The 19,321-nt window shown below is 56.7% G+C and overlaps 1 protein-coding gene across 6 annotated transcripts in view; it reads left to right on the forward strand.

Annotated features, from left to right (window-relative positions):
* The window catches only part of LOC101953621 (uncharacterized), a 45,136-nt gene that overhangs the window by 23,461 nt on the left and 2,354 nt on the right, over nt 1–19,321 (forward strand). For 2 of the 6 annotated variants that reach the window (XM_005296316.5, XM_024111154.3), the window contains 14 exons: nt 356–550; nt 971–1,126; nt 2,212–2,432; nt 3,382–3,559; nt 4,039–4,197; nt 4,932–5,345; nt 5,841–5,960; nt 8,183–10,039; nt 11,219–11,299; nt 13,094–13,180; nt 14,432–14,523; nt 14,894–14,979; nt 17,624–17,690; nt 18,173–18,345. In XM_005296316.5, coding sequence (XP_005296373.3) covers nt 356–550; nt 971–1,126; nt 2,212–2,432; nt 3,382–3,559; nt 4,039–4,197; nt 4,932–5,345; nt 5,841–5,960; nt 8,183–10,039; nt 11,219–11,299; nt 13,094–13,180; nt 14,432–14,523; nt 14,894–14,979; nt 17,624–17,690; nt 18,173–18,345 — 3,886 coding nt within the window. Of the gene's footprint in view, nt 1–355; nt 551–970; nt 1,127–2,211; nt 2,433–3,381; nt 3,560–4,038; nt 4,198–4,931; nt 5,346–5,840; nt 5,961–8,182; nt 10,040–11,099; nt 11,300–13,093; nt 13,181–14,431; nt 14,524–14,893; nt 14,980–17,623; nt 17,691–18,172; nt 18,346–19,321 lie in introns of those variants that run through there. The other 4 variants (XR_010599821.1, XM_005296317.5, XM_042848468.2 and 1 more) reach the window with 4 other exon arrangements.

The raw sequence follows: 19,321 nt of genomic DNA on the forward strand, positions 1-19,321 counted from the left end.
GCTTTTGTGGGTAGAAACCTCACTTCTTCGGATGCATAGAGTGAAAGTTACAGATGCAGGCATTATATACTGGGTGGGGGGCCCTACTGCTGACTGAGTGAGGTGTGGGGGTGGGGATAACTGGAACCCCTCGCTTTCCAGCATCACCCCCAGCAGCTGCCAGGGTCTGCTCTGAGGTGGGGGAGGTGCAGTGGCCACTGACCTCGATCCTGGCTGGGGAATGGCTGAGACCAGCAACCCTGAGTGCATGGTGAGGAGGCTCCACGGGACCCCTCGCAGGCCAGGTGGTGGCGGAGTCACCCCACGTGTCCCGGTCTCTCTCTAAAGCCCCAGTGTCCCTGTGTGTTTGCTTTAGCCAGGGACCAGCAGGCTGGGCTCCCAGGAGCCTGTGCACCTCCCCTTGGCCCAGGCTGGGCAGCAGCTGAGCCGTGAGGACATGAGCAGCCCCCTGGGTGAGTTGCAGGAGGCCGTGGAGATGCTGAATGACGTGGTGAAGGAGCGGGAGCGAGTCATGGAGGCAGCAGCTGAGACTGAGAGTCTGGAGCGCCTGGTAAGGGACCTGGCGTGGGGAGCTTTTGACGGGGGGGACGGGGTAACAAACCACTAGTGGCCATGCAGAGCACAGCTGGCCCAGTCAGAGGTGAGGGCAGGACAGTAGAGTCTGACTGAATGGTGGGCTCCTTTGCATAGTGCCAGCCTGAGAGAGCAGGGTCTAGTGGTTAGAGCAGGGGGGCTGGGAGCCAGGACTCCTGGGTTCTGTTCCTGAACCTGGGAGGCGAGTGTGTCCTAGTGGTTAGAGCGGGGGGGGGGTGTTTGGGAGCCAAGGCTGAGGCAGCCGATGCTAGTGCTGCACAGTTATCCCTATTCCTCCTTTGCGCCCCGCAGCTAGCTAGCCCCATGAGAGGCCCAGGAGCATCTCTGAAGGGAGCTCAGCTCACACTGGGGTTCACCTCGCTTTTCTCTCTCCCAGCTGGCCCGAGTCTCCCCACGCATGGAGGCCGTTCGATGCAGAGCGGAGGCTCTGGCCCATGATATCGCCCAGGTGGAGAGTGGCTTTGCCACAGTGAAGAGCGAGCTGGACCTGCAGGGGCTGCAGGGGCTGCTGAGCCAGCAGCGGGAGATGGAGGTGAGTCCCACAGACTGCGCCGCTCTGACTTGCCATGGTAAGTGGAGTCACCGGCGGCCTCTACTGGCTTCCTGGGAGCCTTGCAGTGCCCTGCCTTTGCCAGGCATGTTGGAGCTAGGGGTTACCAAGGGTGTCAGGAGTAGAGACGAGGTCACCTCAGGGAGACTCTAGCCCTCAGGCCCAAGAGCCATAAGCCCTGGCCTTTTACGGAGGGCTCACTGGAATTTTCCAGCTGACTCTAGGCCTCTCCTGTCAACTCCCACTGTGGCCAGGCAGGGAGAGGGGAAGGGATTGCGTCAGCCCCTGTGTGCCAAGGTCTGGCTGCCAACAACTCACACATCTTTCCACTCTGCATCGCCATGGAGGGAACCAGCTCCATGCATAGCAGAGTGGAACTGTCTGCTGGGAAACCTGGATCCCCCTTCACCCCCTGCTCCCGCACCCCCTGCACCCCACAGAGCACAGCTCCCCCACAGCCTTCTCCCCAGCCCCTGCTCCCCCAGCCCCTGCTCCCTCACCCCCTGTACCCTCACCCCTTGCACCCCACAGAGCACAGCTCCCCCACCGCCTGCTCCCCCACCCCCTGCACCCCACAGAGCACAGCTCCCCACAGAGCATATCTCCCCCTGCACTCCCATCTCCTGTCACACAAGAGAGATGATGAAGCAGAGGCTGCTCCCATGGCCAGGGGCTCAGTGCTCTGAGCTGTATGTAGGAGGACCAGGTGTGGGTCTTAACTCTCTACACTGCGATGCTGAAGGGATTCAGCCTGGTGGCCTAGTGGCTAATGTCTGCCCCTGCCATGCAGGGGGCCTGGGTTTGGGTCCCATCTCCAGGTGCCAGTGCCTGAGAGAGTCAGCCCAGTGCTTTGCCCTGCCATGTTGATCCCCAGCCCTGATCTTTTGCCCCAAGTGGTAGGGGAAGGAAACACCTTGGTAAGCCAAGTAGGCAGGGTTGCCTCGGTCCCCTCCTGTCTTCAGGCAGAGGGGCAGAAACACACTCCCCCATGGGGAAGGGAGCCGGGAGCCCCCTGCCGAAAGGGTCTCTTGTAAGTGTCCAGAGTCCTTTTGTCTTGTGTCCCCTAGTTCAACATGTCCGAGGCGCTGGAGGGGGACGTGGAGGAGCTGGAGAAGGCAGTCATCCACCTGGAAAATCTCTGCCCAGTTCGGATGCATGACATGGGCCCGGAGATCCAGGGGACGCTGCAGGCCTGGGAGGAGCTCCGGAAGCTGGTGCTGGAGAACAAGGGCCATGTGCAACGGGCCGCTCGGCTGCAGCAGTTCTTCGGGGATTACTTAGCCATGATGTAAGTGGCTGCAGCCTGCAGGGCACCCTCCCTTCCAACTGCCCTTGCGATCCAGCCAGCCCTATCTGGAAAGCTGGGAGCCAGGGAGGACAGCCTGAGGGCTGGTGCTCAGTTTGGGGTTCACAAGTGTCCGGCCAGGCATTGCTCTGTGGGGAGCAGGCTGGGGAGGTGCAAGGGGAGCTGAAATAGCTCCCTGGGGAAAGTCAGGTGTCCACAGAAACCCAGGATGTTTGCCACTCTCCTGTCGCTCCCCAGGCTTTCCCACCGTCTCCTGGCCCTTGCCTTCCCCTTCCTCCCATATTTTCCCTCAGCCTCCAGCCCTCACATTCTCCCTCTCTCTGCCCCCTCACGCCTCCCTGGGCTCGCCGCAGAGCCTGACGGTGGCCATTGTCCCCTAAGGCAGCCTGGCTGTAGTCCCGGTGAGAACTATGGGTGACCTTCTGTACTTGGGAAGCCGGAGCACCACTAGCACAGCTGTAGGGAAATGGCAGTGGGCAGCCTGCGGTTTCAGTCGCACTAAGAGCAATGGGAGGCGGTGGCAGAAGTTCACAGGAAAGCTGCAGGAGTCCCTGGGAAGCTTTAACAACACACCAAGTGCCACAACAGTGGCAATAGCATCCTGCCAGGTGGCAGCTCTGTTCATGCCTCAGCCCAGGGGGCAACTCCCTGCGGAGCCTGAGTTAGAACATGGCTGTTTCCTCTGCCTTCCTTGCTCACCAAATCCAGGGAGCAGGGGGCCATTCGCTGAAGGGACGTTCTCCGGATAGTTTGACCTAGTGGAGAATCAAACCCTGGCGTGGAAGATCCGGCTCAGCCTGTGGTCTGGAGGGAGTTCCTCACCTGTGCCTTCCTAGGAAGGGGTGGGGAGAGGGGAGGAGAGCGGTCGGCAGCTGTATTCCCGCCAGTCATCCCAGTGGCTCCTTATGGCCCTGCCCTCTTGTTTCCGCAGCTCCTGGACCGAGGACACAAGGGCTCAGATCTTTTCGGAGAGCATGAGTGCTCATGGGCTCCCAGAGACTCAGTGGGAAGAGCTGGAGAGGAAAATTGAGGCCAAGTTCAAGGAGTTTGAGGAGCTGGCAGCGGCAGGGCAGACGCTGGTGTCCGAGGAGCACTACCTGAGTGAGACGGTAAGCGGGAGGTAGACTGGGGGACGCTTCACGAGCTCCCCATTGAAAACCCTTGGGGCTCAGCCTCCGGCCTGGTACAGGGCAGATGCGAGCTGCTGGCTCATCAGAGAGGTGAGTCATGGGCACAGTGCCCAGCCAAACCGTTAGCTTATGGGAGCCCAGTGAGACAGACTTACCAACAAGCCATTCAGTGCTCAGGAGGAGCCAGCCCCAAGCACCCGCCCCGCAAGGGGCAATCAGACCATCCACGTGATGGATACTGAGCACAGACCTGCTGGGGCTCCGCTTTCTTCCCAGACCTGGCCCCAAAGGGCCCATTATGAAGTTGCTCCTGAAGAAAGCACCAGTCCCCGACGAAGGGTTCTCAGCTCCCCATTGGCTTCTCTGTCCCCGATCCCAGGCTGAAGTTGTGTTTGGGGAGCAGAGGAGGGGAGCTGAAGTTCTCACAGGAGCCCTTGGCATCTTTGTTCTCCCCATAGATAAAGGAACGCCTGGAGGAGCTGCGGAGCATGCTGGGATGGGTGCTGGTGCGCTGGCGAGCACAGAAACACCACTGGGATGCTGGGAACAAGAGTGATGGCAAACAGGGCCAAGACGATCCCCTGGACTCCGTGCTGAGTGTGTCCCCCAGCTGCCAAGTGAGTCTGTAGCTGCTGTGGGACAGTCTGCGAGTAGGGATGGGTCAGGCTGCCGTTTGCTCAGCCCAGCTGAGGGGCCTCTCTCGGCACAATGAAAGGCCTCTGCACAAGGCCAGCATGGGGCAGGAGCAGATACACAGGCATTGTGTCCACCAGGGCAAAAATCAGGGAGACTCACATAAACCACGGTGTCTGTTTCCGTCTGGAGAATCTCGGGGAAGCCGTACACCACAGGCCTGATCGAGGAAGGATGGGCTAGCGGTTAAGGCAGAGGACCAGCAGTCAGGGCTCTTGGGTTCTAGCCCTGGCACTGCTACTCACTCTGCAGCCTTGAGTGACTCCCCGCCCTGTTCTGTGCCTCAGTTACCCCACCTGCAACGCAGGGATAATGCTCCTGATCCACCTCCCTGAGTGGGGGTGGGGGCTGTGAAGCTGAATTAATGAATGCCTGTAAAGCACTTGGAGATCCGTGAACCTTTACTGCCTTTGGCATCCAGTGCTGTCATGGCATACGAGTCCCAGGGCTCCTGCGTGAGGAGTCCACCAAATCCCACTGCACACCCATAGTGCAGAGAGGTGCAGGAGGGGGCACAGCAGAGGGGGTATGGGGAGAGGAGGAACCAGGTATAGGGCAGGGGGGTATGGTGGCACAGGGGAGGGAAAGGAGGTGCACAGGCCAAGGGGCAGGCCATCCCCACAACCCCACCTCTTCATCGTCTCCTATTGCTTCCCAGGACCCATGCGCCCAAGCAGCTGTGCCCGAAGCAGATGGCATCCTGGGCCCTATCACTTCTAAAGGGCCTCAGCCCACATTGTGCTCCCTCACCCCACCGCAGGGGCCCAGGACACAGCTCCAGAGGCGAGAGAGAGAAGTGGCCTCTCCTTCCTCCCCATCTATCCCAGATCCCCTCCAAGGCCTGGAACAGAGTTGGGAAGATCCTGGTGACTCCACCCCATTGGAGGTGGAAACCCCCAAGGAGACTCTAGTTCTGGATCCCTCAGAGACCCCAGTGCTGCTGGTGCCGCAGCCTGGGCCCAGCAGCCTGGGCGGGACAGTCAACTTGATCCTGAGTATTGGCAAGAAGGGGGAGAAGAAACTGCAGCTGGCGCAGCCTGGAGCGATGCCGGGGGAAGAGTCCCTGCACAGGGTAGGTGATGCCACGCTGGGGACACACGACTTTGTCAGGGCTGCTAGCTTGTGCTGTGCACAGGGGGCTTGGTGCGAGGGGAGATGGGAGAGACCGCGTTTCTCGATAGAGCTGCCTGGGGGAGCTGTGCCCTAGGGCAGAGCTTGTCCAACTGCAGGTGAATTCAGGGCTGTGGCTTTGTAGGGCTTGGAAACTGCCAGGTGCACTTGGAAGGGCATGGCAGAGTGGGGGTGTTTCCGGGTGAACCCAGACCCCTGGGGCTGTGGTTGAGCAGCAGAGAGCTCAGGAGATTCTCAGATGACTCTCTGGACTAGGGAGCCCCTGGCGTCCCTGCCACTCAGGAGGGCAGATACAGAACAAGCTCCCTTGGATTTCAAGCAGGGGGCGGGCCTTTAGCACCATGGCACCTCTCCTCACCTGCTCCTCCTCGCTGTAACAGGCCACCCGCACTCCTCCCTCAATTTTCTTTTTGTGTCTCTCTTTCCCCACACTCAGCTCCCTGGCACTAAACCCTCAGGCTGTAAAACCTTTTGGAAGCGTTGCCAGGGGCTTTTAGGAAACACTTTGGGTAGTTTAAAGCGAAAGAAAAAGCTGTCTCGCCGGCCCGTGGAAGAGGTAACGTCCCAGGGGCTGCATGCCGGGCACAGTGGCTGCATGGCATGAGCTTGCCCTATACTAACACACCGTCCCATCCCCGCGAGTCCCTCTGTGTCTTTCTCTGACACCGCTCCTGGTCCGCCCTGGCTCCCATCCGAGAGGCCAGGCTAAGGCTCATATCCCTGCTAGAAGGGCTGCAGCAATGGAGGGGGTGAACAGGGAGGGCACCATACCATCCTGATAACCCAGCCACGAGAAACGGCCTCCCAAGGGCTGCCTGCTGTCACAGTACTCCGCAGAATGAGATCAGTGCACCAGCTGGCCCCGGGGGCTAGGGAATGGGCTACTGGGCCTCTCACCTCTTGGACACCAGTTGCTGTCTGGCCCCTGTTGGTAAGTGGTTTCCATTTGCTGGCTGTTGGGAGGTGAAATGAGCCAGAAGGTCTCAGTCCAGTCGCCAGGGGGCAGCTCTCCAAACCCACAATCCAGCTGGCGGTTCCTGTCGCCAACCTGAGCAGAGAGGCCAAGACCTGAATGTGCCAGGGAGACCTGGGGCAGACTGGTGGAGGGAGGGTGTGTTGCATGAGCCAGGCCTGTCCTGGGAATACCTAGAGGGCTTCAGGGCTGTGAGGCAGACACTTTTACCAGTGCTGCTTTCACACAGAATTGTGTTTGTTTAATGCTCCCTATCTTGTGTATTTCTATCCTGAGGGGGTTTGCCAGGAGCTCTTGAAATCAGCAATAATCCAGCACAGATAAGCTGAGCAGATCCCTGTGTGCAGCATCTCTGGACAGTCACAGGCTTAGGGCAGGTTCTTAGGGGTGAGGCAGGCTTAGGGCTCGGTGCTACGTGAGCTGGGCTGGAGCTTGGAAGCAGAGCTGTGACCTAACCAGGGCCCCTACAGGAATAGTTCATTCACTTGGACAGGACAGAGGAATAGGGAGTCAGCCAGAAGACTTGGGGATAGCAGGCAGCACCCAGCCTTGAATTCAGGGAAGTGCTGATCCATTCCCCCTGCCACAGAAGGACAGAGGTCTTTGCCAGCATCCTCTCCCAGCCTCAGGCTGCACAGACTTGCTAAAGAATCTGCCTGTTCCAGTGGGGAAGGCCAGGAAGCTCTGTGAGCATGGAAGAGGGGCGGTGTCTTAGAGCAGGACTGCCCAACTTACGGCCCGCGGGCTGTACACAGTCAACCCGAACGTTTCATAAGGCCCAGGGCCGATTTGAATGCAATATATTAATGGCTGATTCATTAGCGTTTTGTCTTCACGTTTACATCATTTTAGTTTACACGGGTGTGCAAATAGACGATACTGTACATAGAAACACGTACGAAACAAGCTGATCTTAAAATATAAAATAAATACAGGTGACTTGAAATTTTATTAAAATACGCAGAATGTTTTTAGCCCACACCAGGTTGTGGGTAGGTTTCTGTGGCCCTCCTGTGTAATAAGCGTGAGCAGCACTGGCTTAGAGAAAGAAACAGGCACCTTTGCTGAGTGGTGGGGAACGCAGGGACAGAGCAAGTCCCAAGTGTTCAGTGTCCTCCCACTTGGCACAAACAGGAGGGAGCGAAATCCCAGCATCGGGGCACCAGCAGTGACTGGGTCTCCTTTGCTAGATGGGCTCCAGCCAGCAAAGGGTACAGGGAGGGGATCTGTGCTGTTTGAACGATGCAGCCAGTCTCTGCTATACTGGGGCAGCCAGAGGGCATGTGGGATACTGCACCACAGCCTGCAACTGCTAGCCTCTGTAATATGAAGGGGCAGCCTACTACACTACATCTCCCAGCATGCAAAGCCACTGAGCTCCCTGGAAGCATTGCATGCTGGGATCTGTAGTCCCTCCAGGCACATGATGGGTGATGGGGGCACAATTAAGAGCAGCCCAGCTGGTGAGTTGGCCAGTGCAGCCGCCATTAAGGCAGCATTGGGTTAGCCTTGCACTAGAACAGGACTGTGGGAGCTGGTCCCCCGCAATGAAGCCACGTGACCGTGACATCCTGGAATGTGTCTTGGGCTGCCTGACCCCGCTGGCCACTGTGTGATGAGAATGAGGCTTACTGTGATGTGTGACTGACAGCTGGGCAGGAGGAGCTACGTGCCAGTGCATGCCATTAAGGACCCAGCCCATGAGTGGGTCCAGGGCCGTGCCCACCCAGGCAGGTTTGGGCACTAGTGACTTGGAGCGGTTGGACGGTGGGTCTCACGTCTCTCCCCACCCTTGTGTTTCCCAGGTGAGCACCTATCTGCATGTGAAAGAGAAAGAGGGGGATCGAGACGCCACCCGCAGGAGCTCGACCATGCCACGGCCAACCAAGCGAGCGCCCACAATAGCCCATGCTTCCCTGGTGCCAAGCCCTGGGCCTGAGGCTGCCTTCCACACCCTGCCCAAGATCAGCTCCAGCTCCCTCCTCAGCAGCCTGAAGAGAAAGGGTCAGGCAAAGGCAGAGGATGCTCAGCTGTTCACGCCGCAGGGCATCATGGAAGCAGGTCCCAGCAGGCTGCAGCCTTTGCTGGAGGAGAAGCACAATCCCAGCAACACTTGGCCTCCCAAGTGCAGCAGTGGGAAGAAGTTGGCAGGGAGGCCTCCAAGCCCCAGGCTCGGGCAGCTGTTGGACCTTGTGAAGATCCCGCTGGGGAGGGCCATTGAGGCAGAATGTGGCATTGTCAGGGTGGCATCTGGTGGCCCCAAAGCTGAATTCCTGAGCCAAGCCTGGGGGCCCAGCAGTTCCCAGCCGGCCGTGGCGAAGAGTGCTTGCCGGCACCTTTCCCTGGGGTCTGTATTGAGCTTGGAGCTGCCGAAGGACCTTGGTCTCCTTGGTAACGTCCAGGACACCATTAAAGTAGCGCCGAAGGAGATGCCAGGAAGGGAGGAGGCGAGGCAGGACGGGGGGGTGATTCCGTGGGACACCAGTGGGGCAGAGAGGGAGGCGAATGGGGCCAGCCCGCAGAAGGAGACACTGAACCAGCTGCTGGCCACATGCCAAAGGCCCAGCGGGCCAAGGGATGCTTTCAGGAAGGCTCCTAAAAGCGAGGGAGGCACCTGGTTCGAAGAGGTGAGCTTCAACCCAAGCTACCGCAGGCCAAAGGCGCACGGCGTGGGTGCCACCCCCAGTGGGGAGGAGCGATGGACTCCCAGGAGCCAGGGCAGTGATGATTTCCTGGACTTCAGACTGAACCGGCTCTCCCGCATCAGCGTGCTGCACGAGCAGATTGGGCGTGAGTGGGACAAGCTGGCGGCCACGCTGGGCACGTCCAGAAGCGCGAAGGCCGAGAAACCAGCAGGCTGCAAACCCAGACTTGGAGAAGCAACTAAGGCAGAGCTCAGGCCTTCTCCCACTAAGCACATGAGTGGTGCCGGAGGGGCCCCCAGCACAGGCAAACCAGAGCATCCCGCAGTGAATGGCAAGCTAAAGGAAGATACCCCAGAGCATCGTCTAGAGCCTGCCCCCTTCCAGGAGGCCACGGAGGAAAGCCTGATGGCACGCTCTGGACGGTGTACAAACCTACCGACCCTGCTGTCTGTGTCTGAGTGCCAGCTCGGTGCCCAGCCACGTGGCCTGGCGTCAGCAGGGTTAGACTGCCAGGGCCTGGCTCCAGACAGAAGAGCGGCCGGATCAGGGCTGTCCAAAGGGACAAAGCTCCCAGGCTCAGCCGAGGTTTGCCACCCCGCCCATGAACTGTTTGAAGAAGAGGAGGAGGAGCTGCAGGCCATCTGGAGGAACGTGGAGGGGCGCAACAAGCAGAGCCCCTGTGCGGACACTGATGCCCACCCCACGTTGGGGAACAAGGCAGACAAGGCACAGAGCCCAGAGGTTTCCAGTGGGAGACTGATCCTAACATCAGCGAATAACGTGCTGGTGGCCAAGTTCACCCTTCCCACCTCCACCCAACTCCTTCAGAGCCCAGACGGGGAAAGAGGCACCAGTGATGGGCACGGTAGTGAGGGCAGCCCACGCGGGTTCTGGGCATCCTTCCCCTGTCAAGACGATCCCCGTGGGGCAAAGGAGGCTGCATCCATCGGATCAGTGGAGGGTACCTGCCCACAGAACCGGCAGAAGCATCAGGAAGAGGACAGAGACGTTGGCAAGGTGATTGGGCTTTCTGTCCTGTTCCTTAGGGGCTGGGGGAGACCTCCCAGAAGCTGTACTGTCTCGTTCACACGCTCTCAGGCACTGCAGTGGTGGGACCAGATACCTAGATATTCCCTGCTTTATCCCAGGCCTCCGAGCCACAGTCCCCTGGCTAACCTGCTCCTGCACTGGCCACAGAGGGTCACTCGTGAGCAGCACGTGGGGCTTAGCTGGATGTCCGAACACCATCTCCAGCCTGTGCCAAGGCTCAAAGCCAAACCTCACCCACAGACAGCCATCAGCAGGGTCAAACCCAAGCGTTTCAGCACCAAAATCACCTCCTCCTGCCACTGGAGCTGAAGCAGTAATTCTGCTAGCTGAAAGTCAGTAGCAGGCTGAGTCAGGTGCAGAGACTGGCCACTAGGGGGAGATGTGATCCCATGCTCTCTAAGCCAATGGCTCTCAACCTTTTGTACTGGTGACCCCTTTCACATAGCAAGCCTCTGAGTGCGACCCCCCCCCCCATAAATTAAAACACTTTTTAATATATTTAACACCATGTGCAAGGGCACAGTCTTGTCCTGTAATGACTCGATGCACCAGAAGGATGAAAGGTCTATGAGTGCCAGCCATGGGAGTTCTCCTGTAGCTTGAGTGAAAGAGGACTGTGTTTTGGAACTGAAGAGCTGGGTTCTAGTCCTGGTGATTTCTGCAGCAAGGTGGATTTATAACCCTATCAGGACAGAAATGTATGCACAGGGCTTACTGCAAATTCAGGCCAATGTGAGGAAGATGGTCTCTGTCCTGTGGTTCCCTGCTCTGCAATTCACTGCTGTCTTCTGGTCCCAGAGGCCATCGATGGGGCTGGGAAGAACCATGTAGTTAACGGGTCAGGGATACAGGATCCCAAGAAGGTCCCATTGCACAGCACTGCACTGTCACCCCTGAATCTGCACAGCATTGAGCCTTCCCACTAGGTCCGGAAGGGCAGCATATGTCCCCATCAGGACACACATGGCCCCATTATAATCCCTCTGACAGAGACTTTGACCCCCAAATGACCCATTTGCCATTGCAGGCTTCAAGTTATGCTCCTGGCTGGGTGTGAGACCCCCTGGATTGCTGGCTGCTGGGGACTGCACTCCCAACAGCCCAGTGGTGCTGGGGCTGCTTTGCTCATTGCCTGTCTCCTTGCAGACGCCCCCCAGTAAAGTGGAGTTTCAGATGATGGAAGGGACTCTGGAAAGGAAACACGTGTTGCAGACGGGAGGCAGAAAGGTACAGTAGGAGCTGCCTGGCCTTCTCTGTGGGCCCTGGGCTACACGACGGCATTTTCCTTCTTTAGCTTTATCAGTCTCTAATCACACACACAGTATGTTAGATACACTGCCAGAAATGGGGCCTGTGAGGCTTCTAAGTGCATACTTAGACACGCAAGCCAGTGGCCCGGTTCTCAAAGGTGCTGTCACCCAGCAACGTCCATCGTCTTCACTGCGAGGTGTGGGGTGCACGGCACTCCTGGCAAAGCAGCCCGGCAGTGCACGCAGGGACCTAATGGAAGGTCCCCCACTGTTGAAAATCTTGGTTCCTGTTTTGAAGGTAAAATGGATAAAACCTCAAAGGGGAAATTCTGCCCCTCTAAACAGCTCCTTGAGCGTTTCTCCAGCTGCTTCCAAGCAGTGGAGCTGGTGATTTGATCTCCCAAGCTGCCCAGAGCACTTCTCGCCAGTCGTACTTACCTTCTTTCTAAGCAGGGGAAGCCAGTGCTTAATCAGGACTGCAGTTCTGTAACACTTCAGTGCAGAGCTTTGATTATAGGATCTAAGCAGTTGCTGAGCTGTTATTAAACATTCCCTAAACGCTGGAAATCGACCCTGGTCAGCATCTGCAGCATGGAGCTAGCAGCTTGATATTCCTCAGGATACCAGTCATTTATAGCAGCTTCTAAGATTGTACAACCCCACTCAGGCCCTGCCAAGCGATGGGATCACGTTGGAGTCAATCTGCAACACGTCTGGTGACATGCCACAAACAGGGAGGAATTAGTGCTTGGAAACTGAGGGCCAGATCTGCAGCTCTTGTAAATGGATGCAGCTCCATTGAAGTCAATGGGCCGGATCCTCAGCTGGTGTGAATCAGCACAGTTCCATTGAAGTCAGCAAAACTCTACATTGATTTACGCCAGCTGTGAATCTGGCCCTAGGTCTCCTGCGTTAACAGCACCCAAACGTGTGTTTGCAGGATCTCCGGGAGGGAGCTGCACCATAGCGAGCTCAGCCAGGACGGTTTTCTGCAGCGTTGTAAGTGGCTGTGTAGGGACTGGCAGGCACTGAGTCTCCTCCCTGCTGCCTGCGGGCTCAGCCCTGTGAACACTGGGCCTGCAGGGACCTGAGGGCTTTTTGAGGATGATAAATGATTTTTACTCCCCAAAACATGAGCCCTGGACTTACTTAAACTCTGTGTCAAAGGAAATCAGCCCTAGACACACACTTGCTGTTTACGCTGTCGCTATCCCCTTGTCTGCACTTGAGAGCAACCCTGATTCAGCCATTGGCGGGGGAGCAATCGGTATAGCTGTGCCTGCGCTAACCGCTAACTGCAGACAAGGACAAGCTGTGATTTGTCCTGCTTGTGTGTCGGCGTCTTTCCCAAATGAAGTAACCCAGGTTTGCGTCTCTTAGCCAGCCTGGGGCCCCATCCTGCTGCTCCCACTGTCTGTGGTGTTAGTTGTATGCACTCGGAGCTCCGGGGGCATCAGCTGGCATGCGTGTTTCAGTGCTGCAGCTGGAGGAGAAGGGTGCTGGCGGGGAAGGGGAATCCCAGGAGCTGGCACATTTGTACCTCTCCAGATTCCTGACCTATCTGGCAGTGCCACAGAGATCCCTTGAGCCCCCACTACTTTTTAATGGCCCTGTCACTAGAAAGCACCCAGATGCACCACGTTCCTGCTAACTCATCAGAGCAGGAGCAGCATAGCAGCCTGGCACTCTCCCCGGACAAGGGTAGAGCTGCAATGCTGACTGGGCCAGGCCTCGCCCACTTCACCTTTGGCCTCTGCTTCTGATCTCTTAGGCAACCTGTCGCACCTGGAACCTGTTCCATGCAGTGCTGATGAGGCAGACACTGTGTTTCTACCAGGACAGGAAGGACACTCTCAAGGTACGGTGTGCAGCTGGGCCCCTCCCAGGGAGAGGCGGGGTGGGGATGTGAGACTGACAGTGAGGATAGAGCAGTGTCCACTGGTGAGAGCAGGAAGAATGGGGGCCGGGACTCCTGGGTTCTGTTCTTGGCTCTAGGTGGGGGAAGGAAAATGCCAGTGGGAGTGGCAGTGGTTGAAGAAGGGGGGGACTCAGAACTCCTGGATTCGCCACTTATTTACTGCGTGACCTTGGGCAAGTCCCTTCTTTATGCCTCAGTTTCCTCCTCGGATTGCAGACCAGCACTGGAACAGCTGTCAGAGGTTGTACAGCTTCATTGATGAATGCGTGCAAGTGCTTTGAGGAGCAAATCATCATAAGTGGCAGGGGGCTGCAGATAGCAGAGCTGGACCAGCTGGGAGAATGAACCCCTCACCTCCCAGACAGCACATACAGCTGAGGTCTAGGGTGGTGGGGCTGGCGAGGCGAGCAGGGGGAGCAAGGATCTCTAGGAAGATGGCTGGAGCTGAAAGGAGAACCGTGGGCTCTTGCTCTCCAGACTGTCTCCCTGTGCTGGGCCTTTGGCTGGAGGGAGCCCGGTTGTGTTTGAAGGGACAGGACAAGACTCCCACCCATGCAGGTGTCCTCGCTACCCCAGGAGCCTGCATGATCCTCTGCTGCCGCCAGCCTCTTGCAGGCCATTAGGTGGTTGGGGGTTGGTGCTTGGGGTGCTCCTCCTAAGTGCTGGGTCGCTGTGAGCCGGGGAGGTGGCCTTAGTTTCCCAGTCTCTGGATGATACTGGTACTGCATCCAGGGGGAGGGGATACAAGCACAAAACATTCCCTTAGCTGATTATGCCAGAGACCCACTGAATGGCACACACAGGGAATCATTCACCTTTCACACCTGCATGGCGCTGCCAGCTGCCCCCGTATCCCCCGTCCCCAGCTCTCTGCTCCTCACAGTGTCACCCACCTACAGGGCACTTCCACCCCCCTTGATGCCCACAGCCTCTAGACCGTAGAACAACGTTGCTGCTCACCAGCATTGCCTTTCGTGAACACCCCCACCCCACGCGGCCTGCTGGGCGGGAACAGCTTTGTCCTGGCTGTTACCCCTTGTGGCACATCCTAGGTGTGGTGGGGACCACGGAGCAGGATGGACACCAGTTAGTTGTGAGTCACAGGCACAAGGGAATCCTGCTAGGCATGGGGAAAAGACCCTCCAAGCCTCAGAGGCCTCACTGTCATCTTTGCTGTCTCTTGTGCTGCAGAGCTCCGTGGTGGCCCTACCCCTGAACCTCTCGGGAGCACAGTGCACCCAGGAAACAGAGTATACCAAAAAGACCAACTGCTTCAGGCTACAGTGAGTAACCCCAACCAGTCAATTCCACAGAGCTTCAGGAAGGGTGGGCGGTCCCATAAGTACAGCGCCTCCTGCTGGCCTCCTTATAGTGCTGTGATGAATGCCCTTAATTGACCACACGCATAGCCAGATAATGGTAAGCAGTCAGCTCCGATGAAATGCCAGCCCCTCAGCGTTGGGGACCAGGCCCTAAGCACTGAGGCATGGTTCCTTTGCCCTGGGGCCTGTAGCCCAGAGGGAGTTAATATGGGGTTCTAGTGTAATTCCATCCTCTATCCCTTTGACTCCTAGGCTGGTGGGGTTGGGGAGGGGTGGGATAGGAATGTGCACCTCATGTCATCGTTTTGCTGACTTGCTATTTTCCTCCCAGGCTGCGGGACGGCTCTGAGTACCTCTTGAAAGCTCCATCCCAGCTGCTCATGAACCAGTGGGTCTCCAAACTGCAGCAGAATTCAGGTGAGGAACACTCCAGCCACTGGCAGAGCAGGAGGCAATGGAGGGATGGAGCAGTGAGGGGCACGGGCAGAGTTGTGTGGGGAGCCCAGGGCTGGGGATAGCAGGGGGGCTGCAGGTCAGGGTGAGGGGCAGTGGCAGAGCTGTGTGTGGGGAGCCCAGGGCTGGGATAGCAGCAGGACTGAGGGGCATTGGATGAACTCTGCAGGAAGCTTCATTCTGTGCTTTCATTGCTTCGCTCTCACCACAAGCGGATAGTCCTTCCTGAATTTTCTGGTGCAGGAGGAGTCAGAGGTTTACATTTCTCCCCTTCTCCTGAGTTTCAGGGCAAGGCTTGATTTGTGACCTCACGTGCTCCAGTGTAAATCAGGAATGACTCCACTGATGCCAGCTGAGTCCCCCTGCCATAAAACTGGTGAGATCCCATGAGGTTGAGGTGCTCCTATGGGCATGACCATTAAACAAGGTCTGCGCCCAGGCAGGCGGCTCAGGCATTGTGACGAAATCCCAGCCAGGTGTGAGAGAGAATCATTGAGACCCCAGGGCAAGAGGAGCCAATCCCTGCAGTGGGCCAGCGTGAGTCCCTGGCCTGTCCCATACTGCTCTGTTCCACAGGGCACCAGGGGATTTGAAGCACATGTTTATTCAGTACATCTCCTCCCACTGTTGCTGGAGGTTCCCAAGTGAGAGTGTGATCCTCCCCAATGCCCAAACTCACCAGACTAAATCTCGGGGGGTAGCTGAGGGGTGAGAGCAGGAGGGGAACTTCCCAGATTCCTTGGAGCCAGAGGCTCCAACTTGAGGTGCTGCTTTCTATGCAGTGAGAGTCCCATGCAGGTTGCTGTATCTGAATCTCTCAGATCAGACCTTAGAGCCTACATTCCCTTCTGCTCTGCAGGGACACTCAGGATTCCTGGGCACACAGGATTTTGCCCATGTGCTGGCCAAATTTTCTCTTTGCTGCCTCTCCCTGTGGTGGAGTGGTTTGTGTGCCTGGTGCTGCCCTCCACCCCAGAAGTGGCTGCATTTCCATGGTGCTGAGTGTCTGGAATTTGGGCATCTTGCTGGGCTCCTCGGGAGGAGAGGAGCTATGTAAACAGCCAAATATTATTGTTCCGGTGCTTAGCTGTGGAGAAGGGTTTGGGCTGGTTAGTTTGCAGACACTGAGCCAGGACCCACTTCCCTAGTTCATTTTAATTCTAGTGCCCCTTGATGTTGTGAACATGGACAGAAAAATAGCTGCAAAACGCCCCCATGTGAGGCAGGGAAGGGCTTTGTGAGGGAATGCGCTGTAAAGGGGTGTGATTTCTAAAGCACACCGAAGTGTTGTGCATGAATTGCTCTGTGTAGACCCTGCTGGTGTACAGCAAAGGGCTTTAATATAGTACAGTTTCAAACAACACTGTGTTAAAGCACACCAGCAGGGTCTATGTGAACCAATTAATGCACGTTAGTGTGCTTTCGAAATCATAACCCCATAGAGTGAATTACTCCCCCTTGTAAACAAGAAGCCCTTTGTACATGCAGCTGGGTTGCTCCTCACACCCAGATCTGTCAGACCCCCACCACACCGATTACTGTCCCTCGGTGAGAAAAAGTGCTTGGGGTCTGTACCCTATGTTATGTACAAATTAGACTTTGGCTTAAAGTTAGCCAAAGTGTGGAGGAGTCTGGGAAATGGAGGTTGCTAGTGTGAGAAAGTTAGAGATAAGTTGGAGACAGTAAGAATATTGCAGTTATCGAGGACATGAGTCATGCTATGGTGCCATTATGTTTTGGTTATAACTGCTTCAAGCAGGGTTTTTAATGAGTATTTTTGAGAATTGTGAATGTTTTTTTTCCCAATTCTGTCTGTATTGATAGAATGGGAAGGATGTTGGTTCAGATGTTCATTTACATAATGTGTAATGTAAAGAGCCAATAAGGAGGAGGAGGAAATATAATTATGGTAAGGGGCAGTGTAATGTTAGGTGGTACGATAATAGATTATAAAAGGAGTCAATTTGTTAATTTGGGAGGAGCTCCACTTAACGTCCAAAGGGTCCCGTTAGGTTCCAGGATTATCAGGTTGGACGTCACTCTGTTGTTAGTGGTCCAATCGCTCGCTGACACGCTATTTCATCTTCGTGTGCAAGTAGAATTGTGGTACTCTGTAAGTAGTAATCACATCCCTGTTTGCTTAGCGACGCATTTTGCTTTTGAATAAAATTTAGTTTCATCATTCTAAGTGGTCTTCTACTAAATACGTTTTCCGTAAGTGACCTAGAAGCTCAAAAACTAAGTTGGGTTTTATTGCACCCTTATCTTTAATAACTCCATATTAACTGGAAACATTTCAATATAAGGTGACAGCTCGCGGACAGGCTCTGCCCTCACCCATCCCAGATGCCAGGCCATCTGCGGCTGCCCAAGGCAGCCTCCGTAACCCATTCCCCTAGATGGGAACCTCTGCTGTTGACCTGACACTGAGAACAGAAGGGCAAATCCTAAGCCATGCCGAGCAGCCGCGACTCTCAGCACCTCTCTGGCATTGGCCCCAGGTGGTTCAGCCCAGCGTGGCGTGAGACAGGCCCTACTGTCTGTGGATTTCAGGACTCTCGTTGGTGGCTCTTTTCCACGTTATCAATAGATATTTGTTTGCCCACAGGTTTCCCTGAAGTGGATTATTTCCAGGCACTCACGCAACCTGCTGAAGGGACCAGCTCTGCTATGGGGTGAGTGCTGGGAAACTCTGTCCAATCAGTGAGCAGGTGGTGGCTAACGCTTGGCATTCAGAGCCACTCATGCCAGGGCCCTGCAGCGTAGCTGAAGGGGGCTGTGCTGACCCAATGAATTAGCTGCACTGCCCAGGCCAAAACTCCTTCCATTACCTGCCCATGTCTCTAAACTCTCCACATCCCTTTGGATATTGCCCCATCTTCACTGGGGTTTGCAGCTCCTCCCAGTTTAGTATCACCTCCCAACCCCAACAATTAGCATGCTGTGTTACCCAGCTTTCTGGGCCTTAAAGAAGCTTCAGGTGAGCCAGGCTGCAGCCTGCATTAGATGCGTCCCCCACTCAGAGCCCCCAGGTAGGGGTCCTGCCCAAGCTAGTTTGAATTGTTTGTGGGTCAGATTGCCTGAGGTGAGCAGGCCCTCTCTGCAGGTGAGACAGGCTCTGTAAATCTGAATCTCTGCCACTCCCTTTCATACCCAGACCCAGCAAGATCTCTGGGCCTGGAAGCTCCAGCTCTTCCCACCTGCTGGGACATCATCAGCCTGTTACAGCCAAGAACCAAGAGATCACATTGCTGCCCAGGTCAAGTGCCAGGCTGAAGCTGCCTTATGGGACTCGGGAGGACACACTGGATTCAGCAGCCTCACAAGCAGGTGGGTGGGTGTGGTGACCTCCCAGCGCTCCAGCCTGTTGGGGCCTCTCCTCAGGTGCCCGGCTCAGTCTCCCTTGCTCCCTGTAGCAGAGCAGTGCTCCTCACACTACTCTGCTCACGCCTGGGTAGGTGGCGCCATAATAACCCCCGCCCGAGCTGCAGATTCCAACATCCTGTCCTGAGTCCTTCTGCCAGCAGGGCCTTCCTCCACGGTCTCAGGGCTGGTACGAAGCACGTACGAGTGACACCAGACATTGTGTGGTGGGAGCAGGGCCGGTGCTACCATTTAGGCAAACTAGGCGGTTGCCTAGGGCGCCAAGATTTGGGAGCGCCCAAAAGCGGTGCCCCCAATTTTTTTTACAGCGTTCCTACGCTCTCCCCCCCCCCCCCAAGCTCACAGTCGCTGCTCCACTTCTCCCGCCTCCCAGGCTTGCAGTGCCAATCAGCTGTTTGGCGCCACAAGCCTGGGAGGGGAGGAGAATTAGAGCGGGGGTGGCATGCTCGGGGGGGAGGCAGAGCAGAGGTGAGCTGGGGTGGGGAGCTGCCACGGGGGGCGGGGAGCAAGGTGGAAGTTTCGCCTAGGGCACGAAACTTCCTTGCACTGGCCCTGGGTGGGAGGGAGCCAAGCTGAGTGGGAGATGCTAATGTCCTCAGAATCCTCTCTCCAGCTGGAGAGGCACCAGGGACTCGCCCACGCTGGAGTTTGGGCAGGACACCTGGGTTAACCTCCCCACACCTCACCCCCATCCCAGCTCCTGTGCATTGCCCTGGCCAAGCCACCTCATCTGGAAGATGACCCCACTTGGAATACTGCTGCTCCTAGCGCTGCGCTGGGGCACTGAGGTCAGAGGAAAGAGTGCCCCCTGCTGAGCTACACACAACACCTCCCTGCAGCACAGCCCCCGTTCAGAGCATTGGGCTCAGTACTGACCCTCTGTTGAGACACCTCCACCACTCCCTGCTGGGTCACTGCTACT

The sequence above is a fragment of the Chrysemys picta genome, chromosome 3 (assembly GCF_011386835.1).
Source record: "Chrysemys picta bellii isolate R12L10 chromosome 3, ASM1138683v2, whole genome shotgun sequence".
NCBI lineage: Eukaryota > Metazoa > Chordata > Testudines > Emydidae > Chrysemys > Chrysemys picta.